The sequence below is a fragment of the Lepidochelys kempii genome, chromosome 4, assembly GCF_965140285.1.
Source record: "Lepidochelys kempii isolate rLepKem1 chromosome 4, rLepKem1.hap1, whole genome shotgun sequence".
Taxonomy (NCBI): Eukaryota; Metazoa; Chordata; order Testudines; family Cheloniidae; genus Lepidochelys; species Lepidochelys kempii.
In genome coordinates, this window is record NC_136383.1 from 112,423,693 (window position 1) to 112,447,447 (window position 23,755).

Below are 23,755 nucleotides of genomic sequence, written 5' to 3' on the forward strand. Positions count from 1 at the left end.
TGGAAAGGAGGGGAAAGTATACAGAAGGCTCTCCCTCAGTGCATTAGGAAAGCATCCAAGATCAAGTGACTGCCCTTTCCCACTCTTGATCAGAAAAGAGACGTTTTGTTGAACCTTGTCACAGGCAGGTCTAACACGGGGCTGACCCTAGCTGGAGAAAACCTCTTGCACCACCTGATCCTTTAGTGATCTCTCATGCATCTGAGAACCGCCTCTGCTGAGCTCATCTGTGAACACACTGCTCTCCCCTACTAGATGCAGTTCGCCTGGATAGACACTGTGAAGAATGCACCACTATCACAGACTGACTGCCTCAGGACCTAGCAGAGAAGAATGGGTGCCTCTTGATTTGTTGACATTGCTCATAGTCATTGTATTGTCTGTCGCTAACTGAACCGTCTTCCCATTTACATGATGAAGAAATGATCTGACAACCAGAAGAATGACACGTACTTCTAAAATGTTTAAGTACAAAATTCTTTTCCTGAGACACCAAGTGACTGAACTATAAAAGAGTCCAGATAAGCTCCCTATCCATTGTTAGATGCAACAGATTTTATGTGCTGGACGGCAAGGGGAGATGAAACAGGACCTCCTTGAAAAGATTAATTCACAATTTGTCCAGCACAAAGAATAAAAAAATGTCCTGAGGCATGACAATTAACGTATGAAGACTGTCCAGATTTGGTTTGTAAGATTGAGCCAACCATGCTGCTTTGGCCTTATCCTGAGGCATGCAAACAGAATAAGATAAGTAATCATTGCCATAAGACCCATCAGACCCAACAAGAAAATCGCTGCCTGGGATCAATGACAAATCTCTAAAATAGACTGCACACTATCTTCAGAAGTCTTTCCTCTGTGAGGAAAACTTTTCCTACTACTGTATTATAGACCATATAAAACCAGATTTCCTGAGATGAGCATAGATTTTACTTTCTTACATTCAGAAAGAATCTAAAATCCGTAAAAAGGGAGGTGGGAAACTAGATGACTTCAGCAGCCAGTTTTCTAAACAGGATTAGACAAATACCCTATCTTCTGAGATGCACTGCTAATACAGAAAAGACTCTGAGCGCTGTACAGAGCTCAAATGGCAGGATTTTGTGCCATAATCAAATGGAAGCATTTCCGATGATTGGGCTGAATAGAAACATCTTTTAAGTTGAGAGTTGTGAACAAGTCCATAATTGAAGATGAGGCAATTATGGAGGCTAGGGTTAGCACTCCAAAATGAAACTTCTAAACAAACCTGTTGCATTTCCTTAAATCTATAATTGGACATAAACCTCCAACATTTTTCTAGATCAGGAAATATTGACTAAAACCTTTGACCCCATAGATACTTGGGTACTTTTTTCACAGCACATATCAGAAGCAATTTCTGAACTTTTGACAAAAGAATAACCTCGTAATCCTGAAAAGGGAAGGATAGGGGAACCGAAAAGAGGGAACCGTTCTAACTATATTGCATAGCCCTTTACTATTATTTCTAGGACCCACTTATCCAATGTAATAAACCTCCAGTTGTTGATAAAAATGGATTAATCTGTCCCCAGACAAAGGGAGAGAAGGACCCTTGAGCCTCATGTCAAATCTGGGGCCATTTAGTCAGTGAAGATGAAACAGGAAGAGCAGATTGCTTCAATTTAGGCCTAGATCTGAATTCTTTCTTTTTATGTTGAGACTGAAAAGATGATGTAGTCTAATGATGTAGGCAACATCTCTGAGATGAAAAATAAGTCAAAGACTGAGGATAAATCTGTCTCTAGTAATGAAAAGAAGGAGGTAGGAGGTCTCCTTCTAGGAACAGGATATAAATCAAGTGAACAGCAGACCAAGTCTCTTAACTTTTCTAGTAATTTGTCCGTTCTACTACCAAAAGGACCATCACCCTCAAAGGGGAGATGCTTATCTTTACATTTAGTATCCAGTCCATGCATGCTTTCTCAAGGTAACAGCAGATGCCAAAGATCTGAATGAAGAGGCAGGAACATCAAAAGAAGCCCTGAGAGCATGTTTTGCCACATTTTGTCCCTCTGCCGATATTTCACTGGCCAGTCTTCTCTGATCATCTCGTCACTTCTGCACAAACAAAGCTATTTTCTCCCACAAGTGAAACTGATAATGGGCCATCACTGCCTGCTAATTAGCCACCCTAATCCCCAGAGAAGAAAGAAAAAACCCTCTCGCTATAATCTGGAGTCAAATGGGCTTGACCAGGCCTAAATCTATTACTGGCTGCTGCAACCATCAGAGAATTTGATATGGAGCGAGTATGTAAATACTAAAACCCCTCATGCAGTATTTGATAAAGTTTGTCTGCTTTTTAGAGATCAGGTTATCCCTACTTCTTGTTATCCTAACAACTTTAGCAGGTTACAAGAGACCATCCAATTTGGTAAAGACATTCTATTCCTGGAAGGAGCACCAAAATTGTCAAATACTGGATGTGATGCCTCTTCCACAACAACTGAAAGGAAGTTCAAAGTCAATACAATATGATCCAATAATTCATGGAATTGTAAAACATCCTCAGAAGGAGACAACACAGAATCAATGCCATATGCTTATCAGGCAACAAATTCTGTATTCACCTGATCCTGCTCAAAAAGTGAACTAACTACTCATCCTCTTCCTCAGAAAAAGGATTAAGGGCCACCAATCTGAGCTGCAGATGCATCTGGTCAAATTGGATCCAAAGATTCCTCAGCAGCTGGATCCTTTTCAAAAAGGATGTCTCTACTTCATCAATAAGGTGGATGAGTCAAGAACTCTCATGGGGTAGCCCAATAAGGTCACTGAGCCCAGGAAGGCCAGTCTCTCCAATCGATGGGATCTGGGAATATACATATAGGATTAGAAGACACAAATTGTCCAAAAGATTGAGGAAAGCTAGAAGTAGGTGGCATACATCTGGATGGTTCAGATCTTTTTAACTCTTTCTCCATCCTCTTCTAACTGTGGCGCCAACTTCAGTTCCACTATGAATTTTACCAGAGAGAGCAATGGCACTGGAGGATGCAGAGACATAAAAAGTGAGAAAGTTTTGCCTGGAGATCCTGTAGGAGTCTTAGGAGGAGGCAAATAGGGATCTGGAGAAAGGCTCATAATATCTTCCTCTCTACCCCTCCTTTCAGGTGAAGGAGATTTAGATATCAGAACCAATGAAGTCTCTTCCTCTCCCCCACCTCAGATCTGATGAACACTCATCTGCCACCACAGCAATAGTTGTCTTTTGGATCTGGTATCAGCACCAGAGTAGGAGTGGGCAATGATGCCACTCTGACAGGCTTAGGCATCATTGGATCTGAAGAGAGACTCCATTCCATTACCCTGGAACGTGAAGCCAATTGCAAAACTGACTTTGGTCTCAGAGTAGGAATCACAGAAGACACATGCATATTGATGGATCCAATAAATCTGACTCATGGGATCTGGCACAGCCAACAGTGGCTGTCTTCTCCCTCATCTTTTTCTGAACCAACATAGTTGGAATTGAGGCTTAATTATAGGTTCCTTCATTGCCAATTGACCTGACTGTGCCTCCAAACACCTTACCAGCTTTAACAGGAGGCTCTGATAAAACAGACAGAAGCCTGAACCAGCAAAGAGACAGATCACGGAATCCTTTAGGCACCTTAACCTTACTAGATGAGGCGGTCAGATCTGAAACAAGCCTCAGTCTTCAGATCAGACAATCGCCCAGAGGCTTGGCAGCTTCCTTAGACTGGAACACCTGCAGTCTATTTTCATAGAATTTGAAAATATCAGGGTTGGAAGGGACCTCAGGAGGTCATCTAGCCCAATCCCCTGCTCAAAGCAGGACCAATCCCCAATTTTTGCCCCAGATCCCTAAATGGCCCCCTCAAGGATTGAACTCACAACACTGGGTTTAGTAGGCCAATGCTCAAACCACTGAACAACCCCTTAGCTTGAGCCCAAGTCAGCTGTCACAGGCCAGCTGCAGGTTTTTATCTGCAATTTAGACATATCCTTAAGGTAATCAATGTGGTCATTTGGTGCTGGAAAGATGGCTGAGCAGGATAAGAGTCTATTAAATACTGAAATTTTCTTCTTCCATTTCACTGTCACATGGAAACAAACAACTATACTAAACTAATTATAACCACAAACCCTAATTAAACTAACATTTCAAGTTATCAACAATTATCTAAAACACTAGTATAAGAAGAAAAAAAACCCTCAGATCTGAAGGCCAGAGTGGTTCACTTCCATCTGGCACAAGTAATTGGAAGGAACTGATGTGGTAGAGTGTGCAGCATCCCCTTAAATAGTCTTGCCCTTGGCTTGTTCAAAGATGCTCAGAGGAGGGACAAGAGTGAACCCATGTGTACTGTAACGAGCACTGCTTGGAGAAAGTTCTACCGTTGTGCCGATCGCTGGAGCCTATTACCCATAACTGGGAATATGCAGAGCCACACAAAGAAGAACCTAGAATACCTGACAGGAGTGTCCTTCTATTAAAAAAGACCAAATCAGTTAAAAAGCCATCTATGAAATTAGGCTTTTAAATGATTTTTTAATAAGAGCAATAAAATTTACATATATTTAATGCTTTTAAAGAATTATAGCTATTATGCTGACTGCTAACTTCCAAATAGCATTGGGGAACCAATTCTAATTCCACTGGAATCAATAGCAAAATTGCATTAATTTAAATCGACAACAAGATCAGTCTCCAGATGTAGATTCTCTCTCTTTATGACAAGGTTACTTTGTTTGAGTAGGCCAAAAGTATAAAGGTCTATTCTCCCAAGATCATTGATTGGAGCAGAGAATCCACAAAATATACTATTGCATAACCTAATGTCTTATATGGTAAAAGAGCAAGCATAGTGGGAAGAGAGAAGCCTCAAAATTCTAAAGATGATAACAGGTTCAAAGTTGAATCAAAAATATGAATCTCCTACATTGGATTATATTGAAACATTTGACAGTAGCTCAAAGTAGGAGAGATTTCCCTTACACCCGCTCAGTTTCATTTAAATCAATGGACATTTGCACGGAGCAGCTTCCAAAATTGGCATATCTAGTGTGCAAGTTTCTGGTCTCTCCACTGCTATTTTTAAGCCACTGGAACAAATCACTGGAACAAAAGTGAAGACCTGAAATGAACAGAGGGCCCTAGAATCCTCAGGCTGTCACTTAGTTACAACAGTAACAATTACAACCACAAAGCTAAGTTGTTGCTGGAGTAAGTTTCTTAACATCAAGGACATCTATATGTAATCTAGGTCTGTACTGCCATCTGGTAAATTTTATTTCAACAGTAAGCAGCTGTTTGTCATCCACTAGGGTCTGTAATCATCTCTAAAAGGAGCAGACCATTACCCAAACAGCCTGATTCTCCAGACTAGCCCCATGTGTAATGCTCAACTTTTTCTGGTTTAACAGTACCAAATCAGAATACTCCACTCTCTTAAAATACTATACTAGAGAATTCTGATTTTGCAGCATTTTATACACATTTTGCACAGGTACCAACAACTACACAAGGTGCAAGAAACTGGAAAAAAATTAAATCATGCCCAAGGCCTCTAATCTTGATACAAAGCCTTCTTACTATGATTATGTTTTCACCAGCAAAGCTTTGACTCATAATTCTCCAATGGCATCAACACACGCTGTGTCTACACTAAGCAGCAGCATTTAAAATATATGCAAGGCACGCCCCCTTAGCACAGGTATAAAAAGCACTGCCTCACTGTCTTTACTTGTTAAGCAACATAGACATGCCAGAACATTAGGGTATATACCCTACACAGATGTCTACATCTCCAAGCAGTTCCCCTGGCTCTACAGTGCTATTTTTAGCAGTGTAGAGTCCTGCTGCCTCTCCACTGTTGGAAAGTTTCCCCATCACGGAGAAAGGCTCTGGCAGTAGGGAGGCAGTGGGGAAAGGCTCCAGAAATGGGGAGCTGCTAGAGCCTCTCTGTGCCACAGCAAAAAGGCTCCAGCAGCAGCAAAAGGTTCTGGCAGGGGGGAAAGCAGCAGGGAAAGACTACGGAAGCTCGTTGCCACCAGACCCTTTCCTTGCTCCAGTGAAAGACTCCAGCAGCAGGGAAAGTTTGCCTGCTGCCTCTCCCATGCCGGAGCTTTTAACTACCTGCTTTTCACTGCTGTGAAAGCTACACATACCCTACACACAGCTGTCAGCGTAGACAAGGCCATAGTAGCAAAAATAGCTGTACCAAGTCTACACTGCAACTTCCATTGTTGTCAGTTCTGGTGCAGCTGCACTAATGGAGAATTACAGGTCTACATTTTTTTTTAGTGTCCACAAGACCTGTGTGTAAAATCTCTAATTTATTATTGCACTTACGTGATCCTCTAGCTCTGCCTCTTTCTGTAGACATAAAAAGCAATGTAACCAACGTTCATAACATTACAGAAGAATGCCTCCATTGAGAAGCAGATGTTCATGAAGTTTTGACATATGAACATGAACTCTCTAACTTCAGCATGGCTCAGGGAGAGTCAGACCTGTACTCAAAGAAGGAATAGTTGCTTACCTTATAGTAATAGTTGTTCTTTGATATATTCTGTACATGTGGATTTAATTTACGGAGTGCTGTCACCCTCCACGCAAGTTAAGAAGTTTTATCAGAAGCGTCTACTAGGGGTTGTGTATGCATCCATCACGTCCTTGCACTCTGAGGGCATAAAGGGCAGAACGAGCTTGCCCACTGTTCAGTAGTTCCTTTGCTGCCCAGAGTCCCATGAATAGTCTCCGATCTGCACGGATGGAGGACTGGTCATGGGATCCAAATGCAGAACACCTCAAAGAACAAATAGCTACTATCAGATAAGTAACCATTCCTTTTTCTTTGAGTTCCTGTGCATGTGAATCCCACTTATGGTACTTAACTAGTAGTTCAGTGTTCCAGGTGGTGGGAGATAAGTGGTTATTTGAAAAAGACTAAAGATCTTCTCTTCCAGCCCAAGTATTAGCTCTAGATGCTGACACCAGAGTATAATTGTGGCTAAATGTAGGCATTGAAGACCGTGTGGCTGGTCTACAAATTTCAACTACTGGAACACTACTGAAGCACACTGCTGAGGTAGCTTGGGATCTAGTAGAATGAGCAGACACTGGACCTGGATGTTGTAGCTTATTAACAAGGTATGAAATCTTTATATGGTCCACAACCCATTTAGATAATTTTTGAGCGGGGACTGGTCTAACCTTTGATAAATTGCCATACATGATAAAAAGTCTAGGAGATCTCCAGACCAGTCTCATGTTAATACAAGAGACACCCACCCCTCATTATCTAAGGTATCTAACTTTCCCGCATCAAGGGATGAATAAGGCTTTGGAAAAAATACAGTAAGTGTATATATTGACTAATGTGAAAGTCACAAATAACTTTTGGGATAAATTTAGGGTGAGGCCTCATAGTTACTCTATCTGCATAAAAAAAAACATACGGGGATTTGACATGAGTGCTTGGATCTCACTTACTCTGCACCCAGAAGTGACTGCCACCAAAAAATTCACCCTTAATGATGGAGGGAGCAAAATGAAAGGGAATCAGATGGAGATCCCATTAATGAAGAAAGGGCTAAGCTCAAGTTTCATGAAAGTGGTATCTCTCTTACTGGTGGAAACATCTGCAAAAGTCCCTTCAGAATCTTTGTGATGGTTCAATGGGAAAAACACTGAGGAACCCTGAACAGGAGGATGAAAGGTCATAATTGCAGTGCAGTGAATTTTAAATTGAGCTAAATTCCAGGCCTGATTACTGTTTTTAAAGCAGTAGAGAGTCTAGAATGAATGGAATATGATCAACAGGATTAACAGTAGAGGACCAAGTTGCCTCACCCACCCGGAAAGAAAAATGCTTCCACTTAGCTGTGTATGTTTTCCTGGTTGAAGATTTTCTACATTCCATGAGGATCTCCTGGACCTTGGCAGAACTCTCCCTATTTGTTGACGTTAACCAGACAGTCTCCATAATGTCAGATGAAGAGATGTTTGGTTCAGATGGAGTATGTGCCCAGAATCTTGAAAGATTATGTCTATCAGGAGTGGGAGAGTTATGAACTCGTGACTAGAGAGATGTAGTAGTTCTGGATAGCAGAATTGGTGAGGCCATGATTGCCCCACTAGGATCATCTGAGCCCTGTCTTGTCTCACTTTCCTTAGTATCCTGGGGATTAACAGGAACAGGAGAAATGCATAGACTAGATAATCTGACCATGGAATATGAAACGTGTCTGCTGAAGCACCCTGACTGGCCCCCTCAACAACAAAACAGAGGGCACTCTCCAATCTCTGGTCCTGAAGAGATCTATTTGCAGAAATCCCTGTGTCCTGAATACCCTGCTAGTACTGCATCTTTTAAAGACCATTCGTGGGAAGATGAATTCGTTTTGCTTAGCTGATCTGTCAGGGGGTTCAATTCCCCTGGAAGATGTCAGAACTATACGGTGAAGAATGCACCATTCCAACAGTGAAACAGCCTCTTGACACAGGAGGTCTGATTTTGCTGCCTCTTGCCTGTTTAAGTAATACGTTGCTATAGAGCTGTCCATCAGCATGTGTACTGCTTGGTGCTTTAAAAGAGGTAGAAACGATTTGCAAGCCAGGTGAATCACCCTAAATTCTAGGATGTTTACGTGAGCTGACAAATCTGCAGATGTCCATAGACCACAAACGTGGAATTGGTTTAGATGTGCACCCCAGCCCTTACTACATGTGTCAGCAATTAACGGTCTTCATGTGCATTATCAGAATGAAAGACAATCCTCAGCAAACATTGTTTCGATCCAACTACCAGGGAAGAGACAATAGGATCATCCAAGGGACTGTTACTTGTTGGTTCATACCAGGGATGTTTGGATGATAAACTGATCTGATCCAGGACTGAAGAGGTCTCAGTCTGGAGAAAGGTGTCATGAGAGTACCTGAGGCCATTCAAGATGGCAGGCCTTAGTGAAATTCATTCTAGGTTACGTAAGATGAAGCAATATCAGAACAGGTAGCAATTCTGTTCAAGAACTCCTAGAGGAATTCACAGTCAAACTGGGTGGACATATCTAATGGAGTCCCAAAAGAGTCAGTCTGTATCCAGTATTATTCAATATTTTCATTAATAACTTGGATAACTTGTAGTGGAGAGTATATTTATAAATTACAGATGACACCAAGCTGGGACGGGTTGAAAGCACTTTGAAGAACACGATTAGGATTTAAAATGACCTTTAAAAAAATCACAGAATTGGTCTGAAATCCACAAGATGAAATTCAATAATGACAGGTACAAAGTATTTCACTTAGGAAGGAAAAATTAAATACACAACAACAAAATGGAGAATAGATGGCTAGGTGGTAGTTCTGCTGAAGAGGAACTGGGGGTTATAGTAGATCACAAATTGCATACGGAGGCCACTAAGCTGTTCTGAATCTCTGCTGAGGAGCAGTTAGAAGGAACTGTGGGGCAGGTGGGGTTGCTCTGCCCTTTATGCCCTCATGATGTGTGTGAGTGTGTGTGTGTGTGAGTGTGAGTGTGAGTGTGAGAGAGAGAGAGCGAGCGAGCGCGTGAGTGAGTGAGAGTGTGATGGCGGGGTGCATACACAACCCCTTCTGGACACTAGTGATAAAACTTCTGAATTCCTGGATGCTGGGGGGAAAACAAGCACACTGTAAGTGGGAGCTATATGCACAGGAACTTGAACTAGTTCCAAATCCTCTCACATACACAAAAGAAGTGTTACTTCAGACGAACACAGGCTTAGTTGCATAATTCACACAAACTATACCATGTCAGAAATCCATACTTTCTATCATTTTAGTTTTTGCTTTCTATAATACTAGATGTTTTCTGGTGAACAGAATATTGACTTCCTTGGGAACAGAAAATAAGAGTATATTTTCATATGAGAATTTCAAATTTAAAGTAAGCTATATCTAATTAAAAGCTGTTGTAAGATTAACTCTTACCATTTAATGCTGAAAGATGGTGACAGTCCCTGGAAGATTGTCACAGTCTCTGGATACAGTTAACTCAGTAAAAGAATAGAATATTCCATTTTTACATTAACATTTCAGATTTAAGCTAAGCTAGAAATAATTAAAAACTGTTAAAAGATTATTGCTTACCATTTAACATCAGAAGATTGTCAGTCCCTGGATGTGGATAACTCAAGCGACCTTAAAAAAAAGTACCGTGATTTTAGCTATTACGCTTAAAAAAGAATAAAGAAAAATCATTGCCTACAGTTAAAATATATACTGTATTTCCATTTTGTCTAGGGGACATAAAGAGCTAATATTTAACTCCAAGCACATTAGCAACAATACCCTTGACCCAAGTTAAAGTTGACAAGAACAAACTTCTTAACCTTAATTCTCTGGTCATAAGATCTGCAGTGTGCTTTTGGGATCAGCTCCAATAGGATAAAGCCACTTTTTGTTTCATGCAACCCAGAAATAGTGCTGGCTGCTCTAGTATTCTCTTTCATACTCACTGTGAAAACTTGTTCATATGCACATTATTTAGCAGAGTTTAACTGTTGCAGTTTGGAATTTCTCCACTGACCCAATGTATCAAAAATCCTGTTATGAGTTCAGATTAAAACATTTTACTTGCTTTTAACTGATTTATAGTTGCATCTTGTTGTACTTCATATAATTTCTGCATATATTGTTCTTCCACTAAGGTAGTTTGACAAAACCAAAACAAAACAAGAATGTTTCAATTATTGAATTTTTTAAAAGCCTTTAGAATGCGAACATTCTTTAAAAAGTTTCTTGGAGATTCCTATTAGCTAGTTAATGGATTAAAAATGTAAAACTACAAAATACAAAAACGTGTTAAAGTAAAAATTACAGGAAATCCTCATGTACTCACACCAGGATTTTAAAATATTTATTGCAGCAAATAGGGTCTTGTCAGTTAAACTTGATGTTTAAAGTGCATAGAAAAACGTCTCCTCATTCTAATCTCCTTTTTATTAAAAAGGAGAAGTTTTCTGTTCACAGGAAGCTGCAAACATGACAGCACTGCAAACTGACCTACACAGAAACTTACAATAGCTGCTCTGTTTCACTGCAACATGCCTTAGAGCACAAGTAAAAAAAAAAATCCCAACATATCCATACATTTTATTGATATTAAAACAGCCTTGCTTAACTATAATCTCAAATCATATAATATTTTTAATTAGAACATTCAATATTATTATACTGCAACCAGATGATTGCCGAGACATAATGAAGGATCCAATCCTGCAGCCTTGTGTATGTGGAACTCACACTGATTTCAGTGGGAGTTGTGCATACAGAGAACTTGCAGGATAGGACTCAATTATTGAGTAACTATTATTAAAAGATTTTGTGCATACTTGTATCTTTTAAGCATGCATGCACACATACACAAACCAGCAGCCACCCTCACATTAAAGATGCCTAACACTTCCCATTATAAGAAAAATACAGACTTTTTTCCTTTGGAAAACTAAAAGCCTCTATGGTTTGCTGCAGGACTTTGAAATTTAGCAGGGGGATACTCCTGATGCCCGAGAGGATATCTTTTTGTGTCCCAGAAAAGCTTTTTGACGAAAATCTGTTCAAATAGAATTTGGTTTTGGCTTTTTTTTTTTTTTTAAGAAAAAGAAAACAAACGTGAAAATTACATACCAAAAAAACTACAAAAAAGAATGTTGATTGTAAAGTCAAGTACTCAAAAATGAGAAAATACCAGAATTAAGGCTTCCTTGTTTACGTGCATTATGATACAGTTTTTAATGACGTTACTACAGACTACTTTTTCCACAGGTTCCCCTCCTCATTCAGTGTACAGAATGCATGGTGCTTAAGTGAATGAATCAGGATTCCATAGGATCCCCGACTCATTTACGTTAGAAGTTGAAGGTGTGTGGTAAATAAGGCAGATAACCGCAGAAAGAAAAAGGATGGTCTTGTGGTTAAGGCAGCTGATTGTCAAACCTAGGGATAGAACAGAGGTTGGGGGGGTTGTTAGACTTCCTACATAATCATGAGCAAGGCACTTAAATAACTGAAAAATTTTCCAGATGCACTTTATGTTCCTCATTTTCTGGGCTCCAAATCTGAGACAACTGAGGTCCACTTTTCTGTTGTGTTGGGCATTCACAACAATCGAAGTCAGTGGGAGCTGTGGCTGGTCAGCCCCTCTGGCAGTAAGGCAGTATGTTCTGGAAAAGTGAGCGCAGAATTGAAAGTCAGGCAGCCCAAAATTCTAATTTTGGATCTGCTACTGATTCACTGTGTGAAACAGGGAAAGTCACTTCGCCTTTCTGTCTCAGTTCTCTAGTACTAGTCTGTAAGAGGGGGATAATATTCATGCTCAGCCACAGGGTTGTTGTGAGGACTGATTAATTAATATCTGTACAGTACTTTGAACATATCAAGTGCTATAACAAAATCAGGTCCCTGGGTATGTCAAGTTGGGTACTCAAAATTAGTGGAGAATTTTGCAAATTTACTCTTAATGTTCCTGAACCTCAGTTATCCCTTTGTAAAACAGGAATAATACTTTCCTTGAGAAAGAACTGAGAGATAGAATTTAAGATACTATGTTGCTAAGCCCCACAGACAAGCTAATGAAGAAACGAGTAACTTCATTTTTTGTGTAGGGCTGGGATGGTGTTTGTTTGAAGAAGGATAAAAAAAAATATAGAACAGTTATCTCATTCACCAAGCCTCATTCATCTTGTGCATTGGCTGCACAGGCAACCTTAGTTGTGGCATTTCCTATCTTTGGAATGCTTGACTTTGCAACCCTAAGAACATTTTTAACATAGCATTTTTGCATACATATTATTATAGTTTGACTTTTGCAAGTTCCTGTGTGTGGGCAAACCTCGGCACTCAAAGGGAATGCAACTGGTTTAATGGGATTATGTGTGAATGTACAGTTTTTCTAGCATGGAGTCAGTTGCAAGATCAGTGTGTTTTTTATAACCCTTCTCCAATTTCTTTTCAATTTTTTGGAAAGTGGATGTTAATACAATACAATTAGGTTCTTATTAAATGCATGTTTGAGTGGTCAAGCACACTAAAAAGTCAAAGAAAGTTTAAAGAGACACTGTCAATCTGAAATCAGTCAATTAGAAAAGGCTAAGAGAAGATTCAAGTACTACATTTTCCCAAGTGTCTCTATTAACTTTTGTTGTTTTTTCAACCATATATTGCTATTTTCAAAAGTTTATCTTTACCCGAATGATACACGAAAGATTCACATAAACCAGAGGTAGGGAAACTGTGAACCCAACTTCACACAAAGTGCTGTCAAATATATGAAGTGAAAAAATATTTTTTCAAGTCTTTCAGTGATAATATGAAAAAAAAATATGCAGGTAAAAGTGCAATTTTAAAGTTGATATCTCCTTACGACTACTCAACAACATAATTTGGTGGTATGTTGTGCATTTTGTGTATTTTATGAAACAGAAAATGTGCAACACAACACTGCTAACGTTACTACAGCAACATTAACTTTCAGTAGAGACATTAATATTTGAATTTGCAACCTTATTGTTGCACTAATGCTAAATTTTTTTGCATTTCATTTCCATTATGGTGGAAAAAATAAATAAATCTGTAAACAGTTACAAATCTGCAGTCCTCCCCGCCGCCCACCCTCAACTCCTCCATTCCAGTGAGCATGGTCCAGCTAGTGGCTTTCAAAAGCAAGCTCTTCTGGTGTGTTGAGACTCCTAAGTAAGATGCTAGAAATAGAAACTACAAATAAGAAATTTAGATACAGAGAAGCTTCCAGTTATATCAAACTCTTTTTTCCATAGATAAACCTATATTGTAATTTTCTTTTCCTCACTATCTCCTAGTGTCTATTACAATAATCTACTATTGTAATATTCCTAATGATTTCCCCAAGTTTGTTTTCCCCTTACAGAGGAGCATAGAGAAAAATGTGTAATGCCTGTTTACAACTACCTTACAAAATGGGTGTAAAATATTACCACTTATGTAAATGAGTGGCTACTTCTGATTTGGTAATATTTTGCACAGGTGTAAGTGGCTACAAGAAAGCAAGTAGTGGTGAATCAGGCCTCAAGACTAATATTGCTTCCTTTCAACACAGAACACGTTAAACACACAAAGGGAAAAAAAAAAAAAGACTCTAGCCTATCCACAGTGGAGACAATTCAGGCTCTTCAACAAAAATAAAAATAAACCCCAAAGCAATACCATAAGCCACTAGCTTCTCAGTTCTAATGCACTTCCACGAGAAGCATAGTTACTTCCCCAATTGCCTATCAACATGAGCTAGTCTAGCGTAAGTACACTGAATCGCCTGCTGTTGCAATACCTATAAACTAAGTCTTCTCTGTGTGTTTTTGGCACTAGCAAGAAGCAGTTGGGGGGGGAACCCAACAAAACCCCCCCACAAAAGACCATTTCTAAAAGAGGCAGCATGGGGACCAATGTTCAGGTACTTCAGCTTAGCTTTTCTCTCAGGTTCTCTAGTGCTCCTCAAAACAATTTGAGTCACATGTTAATAGAAGAATCAGTAAGAAATAGCTTTATAATTTTGGTGTATGACCGCACTGTCTTCAGCTCGGATTCTACTGATCTTAAAAAAGTCAAGTCTCTAACTTAAATGCTATTTACTAATAATTTGTTCTGAAATGCCCTGGTGAGAAAGCAATATGGATAAAAGATCAATCCAGATGTTAAATGTTACCATCTTATTTTTCTATAGAATTAAGACCGTTATAAAAATTTACAAAGTTTAACATCCAATTTTCAAAGACTTAGATTTACATAAGAATTACATCTTTCTTTGGTCAGAGACTTTACACAGATTAAATTTAGAGTAAATAAAGTCTAGAACTGCATATTTATAAACATATGCTAATTCTTAGAACATATATGAATTTATCTTACAGTAGAAAGTAGATTAGATAAAATCCATAGTTCTGTAAATTAACAAGAGCAAACACAGTGAAATCCTCATTTTCTAACAAATGGATTTTCAAATATAAAATATAAAGACAAATGCTGTAAACTAGTACATACAAAGTTTGTTCTGCATTCCACTAATCGAAAACAAGATGCTTAGTCATACTCCAGACACTGTAAGCAGCTAAATCTGAAACACGTGCTTAAAATTCCAAGGACTTTCATTTTACCACTGCAGTACTACATAAAAGATGCATTGTTTTGTTTAAATTTACAATTGAAAAAACTTGCTATAAAAACAAACATTCTTGTTATAACAAACCATACTATTTACCAAGAGATTTTATTAAGCAGGCACATTCTACAAATAAACAAGCCGGGTTTGTCAGTTAACTTGAGAAATATTGTGATGGGCAAGACTCTCAGAGAGAATTTGGCTACCAAGACACCGTAGTAGGGCCTGAACTAACAAAAACTAAGGTTTTGTAGCTTCTTGCATCCTGCCAAAAATCAAAGGAATGACACAGAGACTGCAACAAGTAAAAGGGATGGAAGACAGGTTTTAAGCTATTCTAGTGGATGTCACTTTTTCTCCCATTTACTCTCAACGAATATAATTGAAGAATGCTCTATGTTAATAATTTATCCCTTTCACTTTGAACAAGTAATATATTTCCCAAAGAGAAGCAGTATCTTGATCAAAATATTTACTTCAAACAGATGTACTCAACTACTCAATTTAAGTTCAGTTGGTGAGTGTGGATTATTCTCTGCCTCTCAAATAAAAGCTTTTCCTTTTAATCCAACTTTATATTTGACTTTCAGAAAGCATGCTCAGGTGTTAATCAGCTTTAGTACACTTACGAACATCAGCAGCCATATTATGAAAACGCCATTATATATATAGCAATGTGTAGGCCAAAACTTTAGGATCAGAGATTTAAAGACCTACATCTATATTTAGGCCTCCGCTGACGTAATTTTTAGAAGCACAGAACGTCTACGCCTCCCATTGAATTCATCAGGTTTTCAGAAGTTCTTAAATTAGAAGTGTTAACTTTAAGCAAACTGGTTTTAAAATTTTATCTTTAGTCTTAGTGAAGATGCAAATTTGATGACGATTATTCCAAAAAGTTATGGGTTTGCTTTAAGATATGGCTAGGTAGAATAAATAAAACCCAGTTTTACATCCTGGAAAAAATGAACATCATGGTAGGTTTAAAAACTTATTCCCATTCAAATTGGACCCAATTCCCCCGGGCTCCCTCAACGTATCTCAGAATCAAGACTGAAAATTGCCCAGCATATAATATGTCGGACATTTGGGGAATTCTGGGATATGCACCCAGAGGGCGACATGACACAATCAGTGCAGCACAGTACCATGACAGTGTAGATGTGGGGCAAACTGAGGGTTGTTATACTGCAGCAGCACTTCCAAAGTGCACATCCCCAGCTAGAGTTTGAAGAATCAAGTTATTTTGATTGAAACTGAAATAATTTTTTAAATGTAGACTAGACTTCTAGGTAGGTTTTGAAAACTTCCAACACAACAGGTAGCTAAGATGCAACGCGATTTATTGAAAAACAGAGGATTTGTCACCTAAAAAGTAGAAATGTGGCAATTTGTGGTTGCCTAAAGATAGGCACTGTCTACGGTCTTTTGGGCAGGAACTATCTCTTAATATGCGTTTGTACGGTACCTAGCACAATGTGAGCCTTATCAAAACTGAGGCCTCCGTGTTAATGTAAGATAAATAATAATTAGGAATTTCTGGGGGTAGAAAATGAGTGGATGAGCACAGACTACCATACATGAACAGTAATTACTTCTAACCATACCTAGTTCTGAACCTAATTTCTTTGAATGAGAAAAGGCACTTGTTTTGTAGTGAGTACTAAAGGCATAGCAAGTTTGAAGTCTTTAAACCAGTCTAAATTGGAAGACAAATAGTTTAAACATAGCATAAAAAAGAAACAACATTCCATTTGCACAACTCAGATGGCTTGGGTTTATTCAAAACTTATTTTTAAAGTCCTTTGGGCTTAGATTAAGACTGTTAAAATTCTTTGGTGCTTAATTTTTAAATCATTACACAATGAAAACAGGAATTAAAAATGGAAGTCCATAAACGTTAACTTATAAGGTCACTGCTGTAGCCCCATGATTTCAATTAAGCACACCTGAGGAGAGGAAACCACTTTCCAAAAGTTCAGAAATGAACTAGCTGCACTTTTAACCTCAAAGAAACAGGTTACTTGTACAACTAGTACATATCTCACCTGTTTTGGAAATAAAAGTTTACAGGACAGAATTGAGTTATTTGTGTTAAAAACAAACATGTAGTTAAGCTATAATTACAGTACAGTTCAAATACTTTTATATTATCTACAGTATGCAACTAGAGTTCTTATTTCTTACAAGTCTGAGGAATTTTAACTTTCGATTAAGAATAATTTATGTATGCACTAGTACAGTGGTTTCCAAACTTTAACAACCTGTGAACCTCTTTCACTAAAATGTCAAGTCTCGCGAACCCCCTCCTAAAAATGAATTATTTCCAGGGATTTTCTCCTTTACCCGAGTATAAATTATAAAAGCAATGATCTTGCAAATATAAAATTTGTTTTTATGACATGCTTATCACACACTATTTATTATTAATCATTACAGTATTTTTATTACATTATGAAAATGGCAACACTCTTCCAAGATCTCACTTTCATAGCTTGTATCACTTTGAATAAGCCAGTTATAAGACAAGGCTCCTATGTTTCATCAAGGAGCATCAGATGTGAAACAGCATGAAGGTATTTAAGAAGCCAACTCAAAGAGTTCCTCCTACGCAACCACTCAGGTCTTGAGCAGTCCAGGCAAACAATGCACATTACAACTAAACTTAAACTTGTTCTTCATAATAAATTTATAAACAATACGAGCTGCCTATTTAATTTTAAAATCAGTAAAAAATATCCACCTCCTTTTCCATTTCTTATAAGGAGTCTGGAAATTTAAATCTCTTCAGTGTGATAGATATGCTTGCTTTGATCTGCTTAGCTCTTGGAAGTCCAGGGGTCTGCTGGCCCTCTGCTGCCCAGGATCCCTAGGGACAGCTCTGTCTGCCATCAGGGAATTCCGCCCCCAGAATTCCCTGTAACATTTCATGAACCCCCAGGGGTTCATGAACCCCAGTTTGGGAACCACTGCACTAGTACCAGTAGCCAAGAATGTGTCTTCACATTTCACTCAATTTGGAATTATCTTCAAAAAAAAAAAAAAAAAAAAGTGGACAAAAAATTTCTAAACATACCAAGAGAGAGAAGGTGGGCGAGGTAAAGGTGTTAATTTCCCACTTCACCTTGAATGGCCTTTTGCAACATGTGTTAACTCCTTATCTGTTCTACCTTGTAATCTGTGATACTCTGAGTACCTTTTCCAGACTTCAAGAAGAGCTCTTTGTAAGCTTGAAAGCTTGTCTTTCTCCAATAAAAGTTGGTCCAATAAAAGGTATTACCCTCATCCATCTTGTCTTACTAATATTTTGGGACCAACACGGATATACCAACACTGTAAATGCTTGAAGGCAGAAATATGTTACACCAGAAGAGTGACTTTTTGAGTCAGCAAGGTTTTTGAAGTAAACTACTTTATTTCTAGTAAAAACTATAGACACCCCAATATTACAAATGTTATGCAACCATAAATATATTTAGCATATAATACAGATTATAATATATATTTGAAACAGTGCTTGCTACGGGTTGAAGAAGCAATGAATCAGTTCTAAATTAACAAAGAATGGGTGACATTTTCTTTAGTTAGCATAGTCACATACCTTTAAGCGGATCGTGCTCTGCTCTCATGATGTCAATAAGAGAGTTTTCCAATGAGTGCATATTCAGACTGTCATACATTCTATTTCGATCCTAAAAGGGAACAAAATTTTTTAGTACTGGAGTACAAAAATTGTACTTTTTAAACAGGGAAACTTGACAGGAAGACTGAGATTACTCTGAGGTAATGCACTCATAATGTGGTGATGGATGGAAGTATAAAAGCCGAAGGTAGTGAAAATGGACTCGCAATTGAACACTATTGCTTGTTAGTCTGAATATAACTTTCCTGAAACTAGCTTTTATGCCATCCAAATATAAAATCAGAGATACACTTTGAATCTGGAAAAGGTATAGTTCAACATATTTTCCTTCACACATCAAGTTATATACACATTATACAGACATACGTACACATTTAAAGAACTTTATCAAGTCTGCAAAATCAAACACTCAAAACTTAAATGCCACAATTAAGACTGTACAGCCTTAATTCAAAGCCCTTTTGTGTATGCATAATGATAAATATTTAATTACATGACCACATAAAATTTTTTCCATGGGCCCCTTGCCTCATTCAGTGCACAGGATGGACCTGCTCTGGGGATGAATCAGGTGTATATAGTGAAGACTTGTCTATAGGATCCTATCACAAAGTTCACCACTTACTTCTGGGACACCTCCTCGTGGCTTTTATATAAATACATACATATGCTGTCTCTCTCTCTCTCTCTCTCACACACACTTTGTTAGGGACTCAAACCCCTCCATGAGTTTCACGGCTGTTTGTGAGGCAACGGACTGGTGTTTCTGCACCCAAATCCTCAGGGAGACACTCCCCTCTTTGTAGCTTAGCCCTCTGGCCATGCCACAATAATTTTTGCTTTCCAGGATTTCGAAGTCTGTCTGGCACACTCTGGGTTCCAGCTCAGAGACCCTATCACTAGCAACCATGACATATGAAATCCCAGACTCTGTTGTTGTTTTCCTGGTCTCCTTCCTACTTTTCCTTATCTTCTGGCCTACCCTTAGGTTACCACTGGAGCATTCCCATCTCCCTGTGCCTATTTTGTCCCCCGCCCCGCCTCGGGTTCTTGCCAGAGTCTATAATCCAAATCAGGACCCCAGGGCTTACTCTCCTCCTAGACCTCCTCCTTGTCTCTAGCCAGCTCCCCTCTTCTCTGGGGAGTGACTGCAGAGATCCTTCTTACAGCTCTCTCTTATCACCATCTTCCTCTCTTTAGGACTGTCCCAGCTCCTCTGCACTTGGGTTCCATCAGCCATATCAGCCCTAACTCTCCTCCAGGTGCAGCCTGTCACAAGGTTAATTGGCCCTTTTTACCTAGTCAAGCCTTGTGTGTGGTAGACACCCCAACACAGACTCTCACTTCATTTGCTGCAAAAGTTGGAAGGTGTATATTGAATAAAAAGAAAAGGAGTACTTGTGGCACCTTAGAGACTAACCAATTTATTAGAGCATAAGCTTTCGTGAGCTACAGCTCACTTCCTCAGATATCTGAGGAAGTGAGCTGTAGCTCACGAAAGCTTATGCTCTAATAAATTGGTTAGTCTCTAAGGTGCCACAAGTACTCCTTTTCTTTTTGCGAATACAGACTAACACGGCTGTTACTCTGAAACCTGTATATTGAATGAGGCAGAGGATTATGAAGAAGAAGGATAGTGTCATAATTAGAGGTTGAATGCTGCCCTGAGAATTGGCTTTCCTCCCTGCCTCTGCCACAGAGTTCCTGTGTTATGTTGGGCAAGTCACTTAAAGCAAACATTTCACAGGTGGCCATTAACTATGCGCTCCTCCTTTTTGGGTATGTGACTCAAGATCCTGGATCTCATTTGGAGAAGTGTTAAATGTTCATAGCTGCAACTGAAGTCTGGAGAGTTGTGTTTTGAATATATGAAAGTTCTTTATTATGCTAAGTAGACTGAAAAAAAAATCAGGTCTTAGGTGTCTCAAATTGAGCAATGTTAGTGTATAATTTTTACCTTAATCTCTGTGCTTCAGTTCCCCATTTGTAAAATGGGGATAAGAATACCCCCTCAATTCACAGGGGTGTTACAAAATTAATTCATTGCTATTTGTGAAACAGATACCAAAGTGATGAGCACCACAGAAAAAACCCTGAGGAAATTAATAATTCCATCTTCAGAGTAGGGTTTGAATAGCATGCAGTAAATAAGGCACGGGTCCACTCATTGAACAATGTGAAAAAGGAGAATACTGAATAACTGCTCAGTAAGCGACCACCATTTGTTTTGTGCACTGAATGAGGCAAGAAAGAAAGTTTAATAATTTCATGAAGATAATGTTATTGCAAATGTACAAAAGGAACAAGTTAAGCCTGCACAGGCAATGAGCTTGTCCTACAGAAGCAATAACGTGTGCAGCCTCTAGCTTTACAACTTTTAGCATATTATTGGTGGGGAAAATTTCCAACCAGCTCTGTTTTTCAACAGGAAAACTATAGGAATTGTATGGTCAGTGATAGCGAAATAAAGACTTTTTTTGATCTAACTTAACATACAACTTCTGATTTACTGGCTAGGAAGCTACAGATAGAATACTATACTTAAACACATCTGAAAACACCAGTAAGATTTTGAAATTCATAACCAGTATTACTGACTATGCAACTAGTTGCAGTTATTCAAGTATTTGTGGCTTGTGGCATTTAATACATCTATGTAACAAAGTTCTAGTTCAAGTGTCTTACAGTTTAGATTCTTTTGGTTAGACTATTGCCACATGACTATAGAGGTGACAGACGGAATAAATTCTTCCTGTTAAAGGGCAGATTGTGACACTAGCTCTTTTTGGGGTGGTGAAAAGATGTTAATCCCAGAAGGAATTCTGACTGACTTGACTGGAAGTCCCCTGAGGAAGATAGGAAAGAATACTGTAGAATAGGGGTCTACTACCCTTGGGATCCCCTTTGTAAACATATCCAATGGTGAATATACAGGGGTCACAGTCCTATCCTTATATCACTCCCTTTTAAGTACCTACCCTAAGCATGTCTTGCCCCTGCAAGGAAGTTTAAAAAGTGTGGAAGGAAGGACGAAAGGACCGTTGTACCACAGCGTCCACTATGCCCCTGAGCAAGACCAGCCACAGTGTGGTCTTGAAATGTTTATCATTCATTTTTAAAACACTTGAAAGCAAAAAGCATCTCAACACTGCACAAAAAACATACAACACTAGCTAGTGCACCAAAATAAATAGCTAGATATCTAATCTGGCCAAATCCTAACCTACTACACCATAATAAAGCCTACAAAATACACAAGCCTTTAGCCTTGCCTTGAAAGATGCAACCAATGAGCTTTGGCAGACATCTAGGGAGTAAGCATTCAAAATTGACAGACCACTCCTAGCCATACACTCAACTATACAGTGTAATCAGCTAGCCCAAACTTAACGATCCCAAGAAAAGTAGAAATTTCTTTGGGTACGGAGCCCAATTTTAAGTCTTTGTTCAAGTAAGAACTATTGGAGTAAAAGTTTGAAGCATACTCCCTAAATAGGCAGCCAATGCAGCATTACAGAGTGCAGGTATCAAGTGTAGGCCTTTGCTTTCTAAGGGAACACCAAAAAGTGTTGCTATAAGAAGCCTGTGTGTACGTCACCACATTAAGCTCGATGTCCAGAAGGAAAGGTCACAACTAGCTCTTTGAAAGGGGATTGTTCTGACCACTAACACAAGTTCAGCTTAGTTACGTGACTCGTTACAAATCTTCGTGTATCCATTCATCAATTTGCTGAAGTAGTGACAATACAGACTGAATCAGTCATATGGAGAGAATGATACCTTGCAAGTATAATACTTTGTGTTAGCCTCACGTTTTTGTAAAAAACTTTGTCAAAGGTGACTTTGAGGCTAACAGACTGATCAACAGAGAATAAAATGGAGTAAACAATACTGTGCTTGTAGAGAATGGCAGAATACGTTCGTTTGAACACTAATATACTATTGAGACTCTCAAGCAGCTGATAATTATACAAGAATTAGAAAAGAAGTTCTGGAAAAATGTACCACGAAAGCAGCAATACACCTGCATCAATGTTGTTTTCATCCTCTTGACAGAAGACCTAAGCTCTTTCATAGATTTCTATCACAACTTCAACTATTACCACCCTTCCATCAAACTATCTAGAACACTGCCACACCAGTATCAATTTCTTGGACATCACAATTAGCTTAAACAATGGAACCCTACTAACAACCATATCAAGAACCCACCAATCACCACATTTACCGCCACCCCAGGACATACCAAAAACTTTTATCTACAGACATGCACTCTTAATTCTCAGTATTTGCTCTGAAGAGAAAGTCCAGGATACACATCTGAACACTCTTAAAGCCATCTTCACTAAACCAGGACACTCCACCAGAGAAAAGAAAAGGAGTACTTGTGGCACCTTAGAGACTAACAAATTTTTCTTCACCAGGGAAGTAGATTGCATCATGGAATGGGCCATGCAAATACCCTCGAAAAGCCTACTTCAATACAGAAAAGAAAAACGCATCGACAGCACACCCCAATAGTCACTATCACCTCACACTGGAACCCGTATGGGGGAATCAAACAATTACAATCCATATTTGATGGGAATTACATTCTGAAAGAAATCTTTCCCAAACCCCCTCTACTGGCCTTCAAACCACCCTCACCAAGGTCATCATCAGATACAAGCTTCCCACAGACCACACCACCAACTCCAAGTGGCACCAGACCCTGCCAGAACAACAGATGAAAAAAATCTGCAAACACATCTCCACTGCTAAAATGATCAATACCCTGCCACAACACACCTTTCAAGATTCATGGGTCCTACATATGCTTATCACAACTTGTGGTATACCTCATCAAGTGCATTAAATGTCCCGACAAATGAATTCACACAGGAAAATGATAACACACAAAAACACCATATCACCCACTGGAGAATACTTTTCACAAAGCAAT

General features: G+C 38.9%; 1 protein-coding gene across 6 annotated transcripts in view; it reads right to left on the reverse strand.

The window, feature by feature from the left end:
• The window catches only part of CPEB2 (cytoplasmic polyadenylation element binding protein 2), a 92,228-nt gene that overhangs the window by 52,403 nt on the left and 16,070 nt on the right, over positions 1-23,755 (reverse strand). For 5 of the 6 annotated variants that reach the window (XM_073342478.2, XM_073342481.2, XM_073342479.2 and 2 more), the window contains exons 3-4: positions 18,772-18,862; positions 10,130-10,180 (exon numbers count right to left, since the gene is read on the reverse strand). In XM_073342478.2, the coding sequence (XP_073198579.2) occupies positions 10,130-10,180; positions 18,772-18,862 (142 nt within the window). The remainder of the gene's footprint in view (positions 1-10,129; positions 10,181-18,771; positions 18,863-23,755) is intronic. The other variant, XM_073342482.2, reaches the window with a different exon arrangement.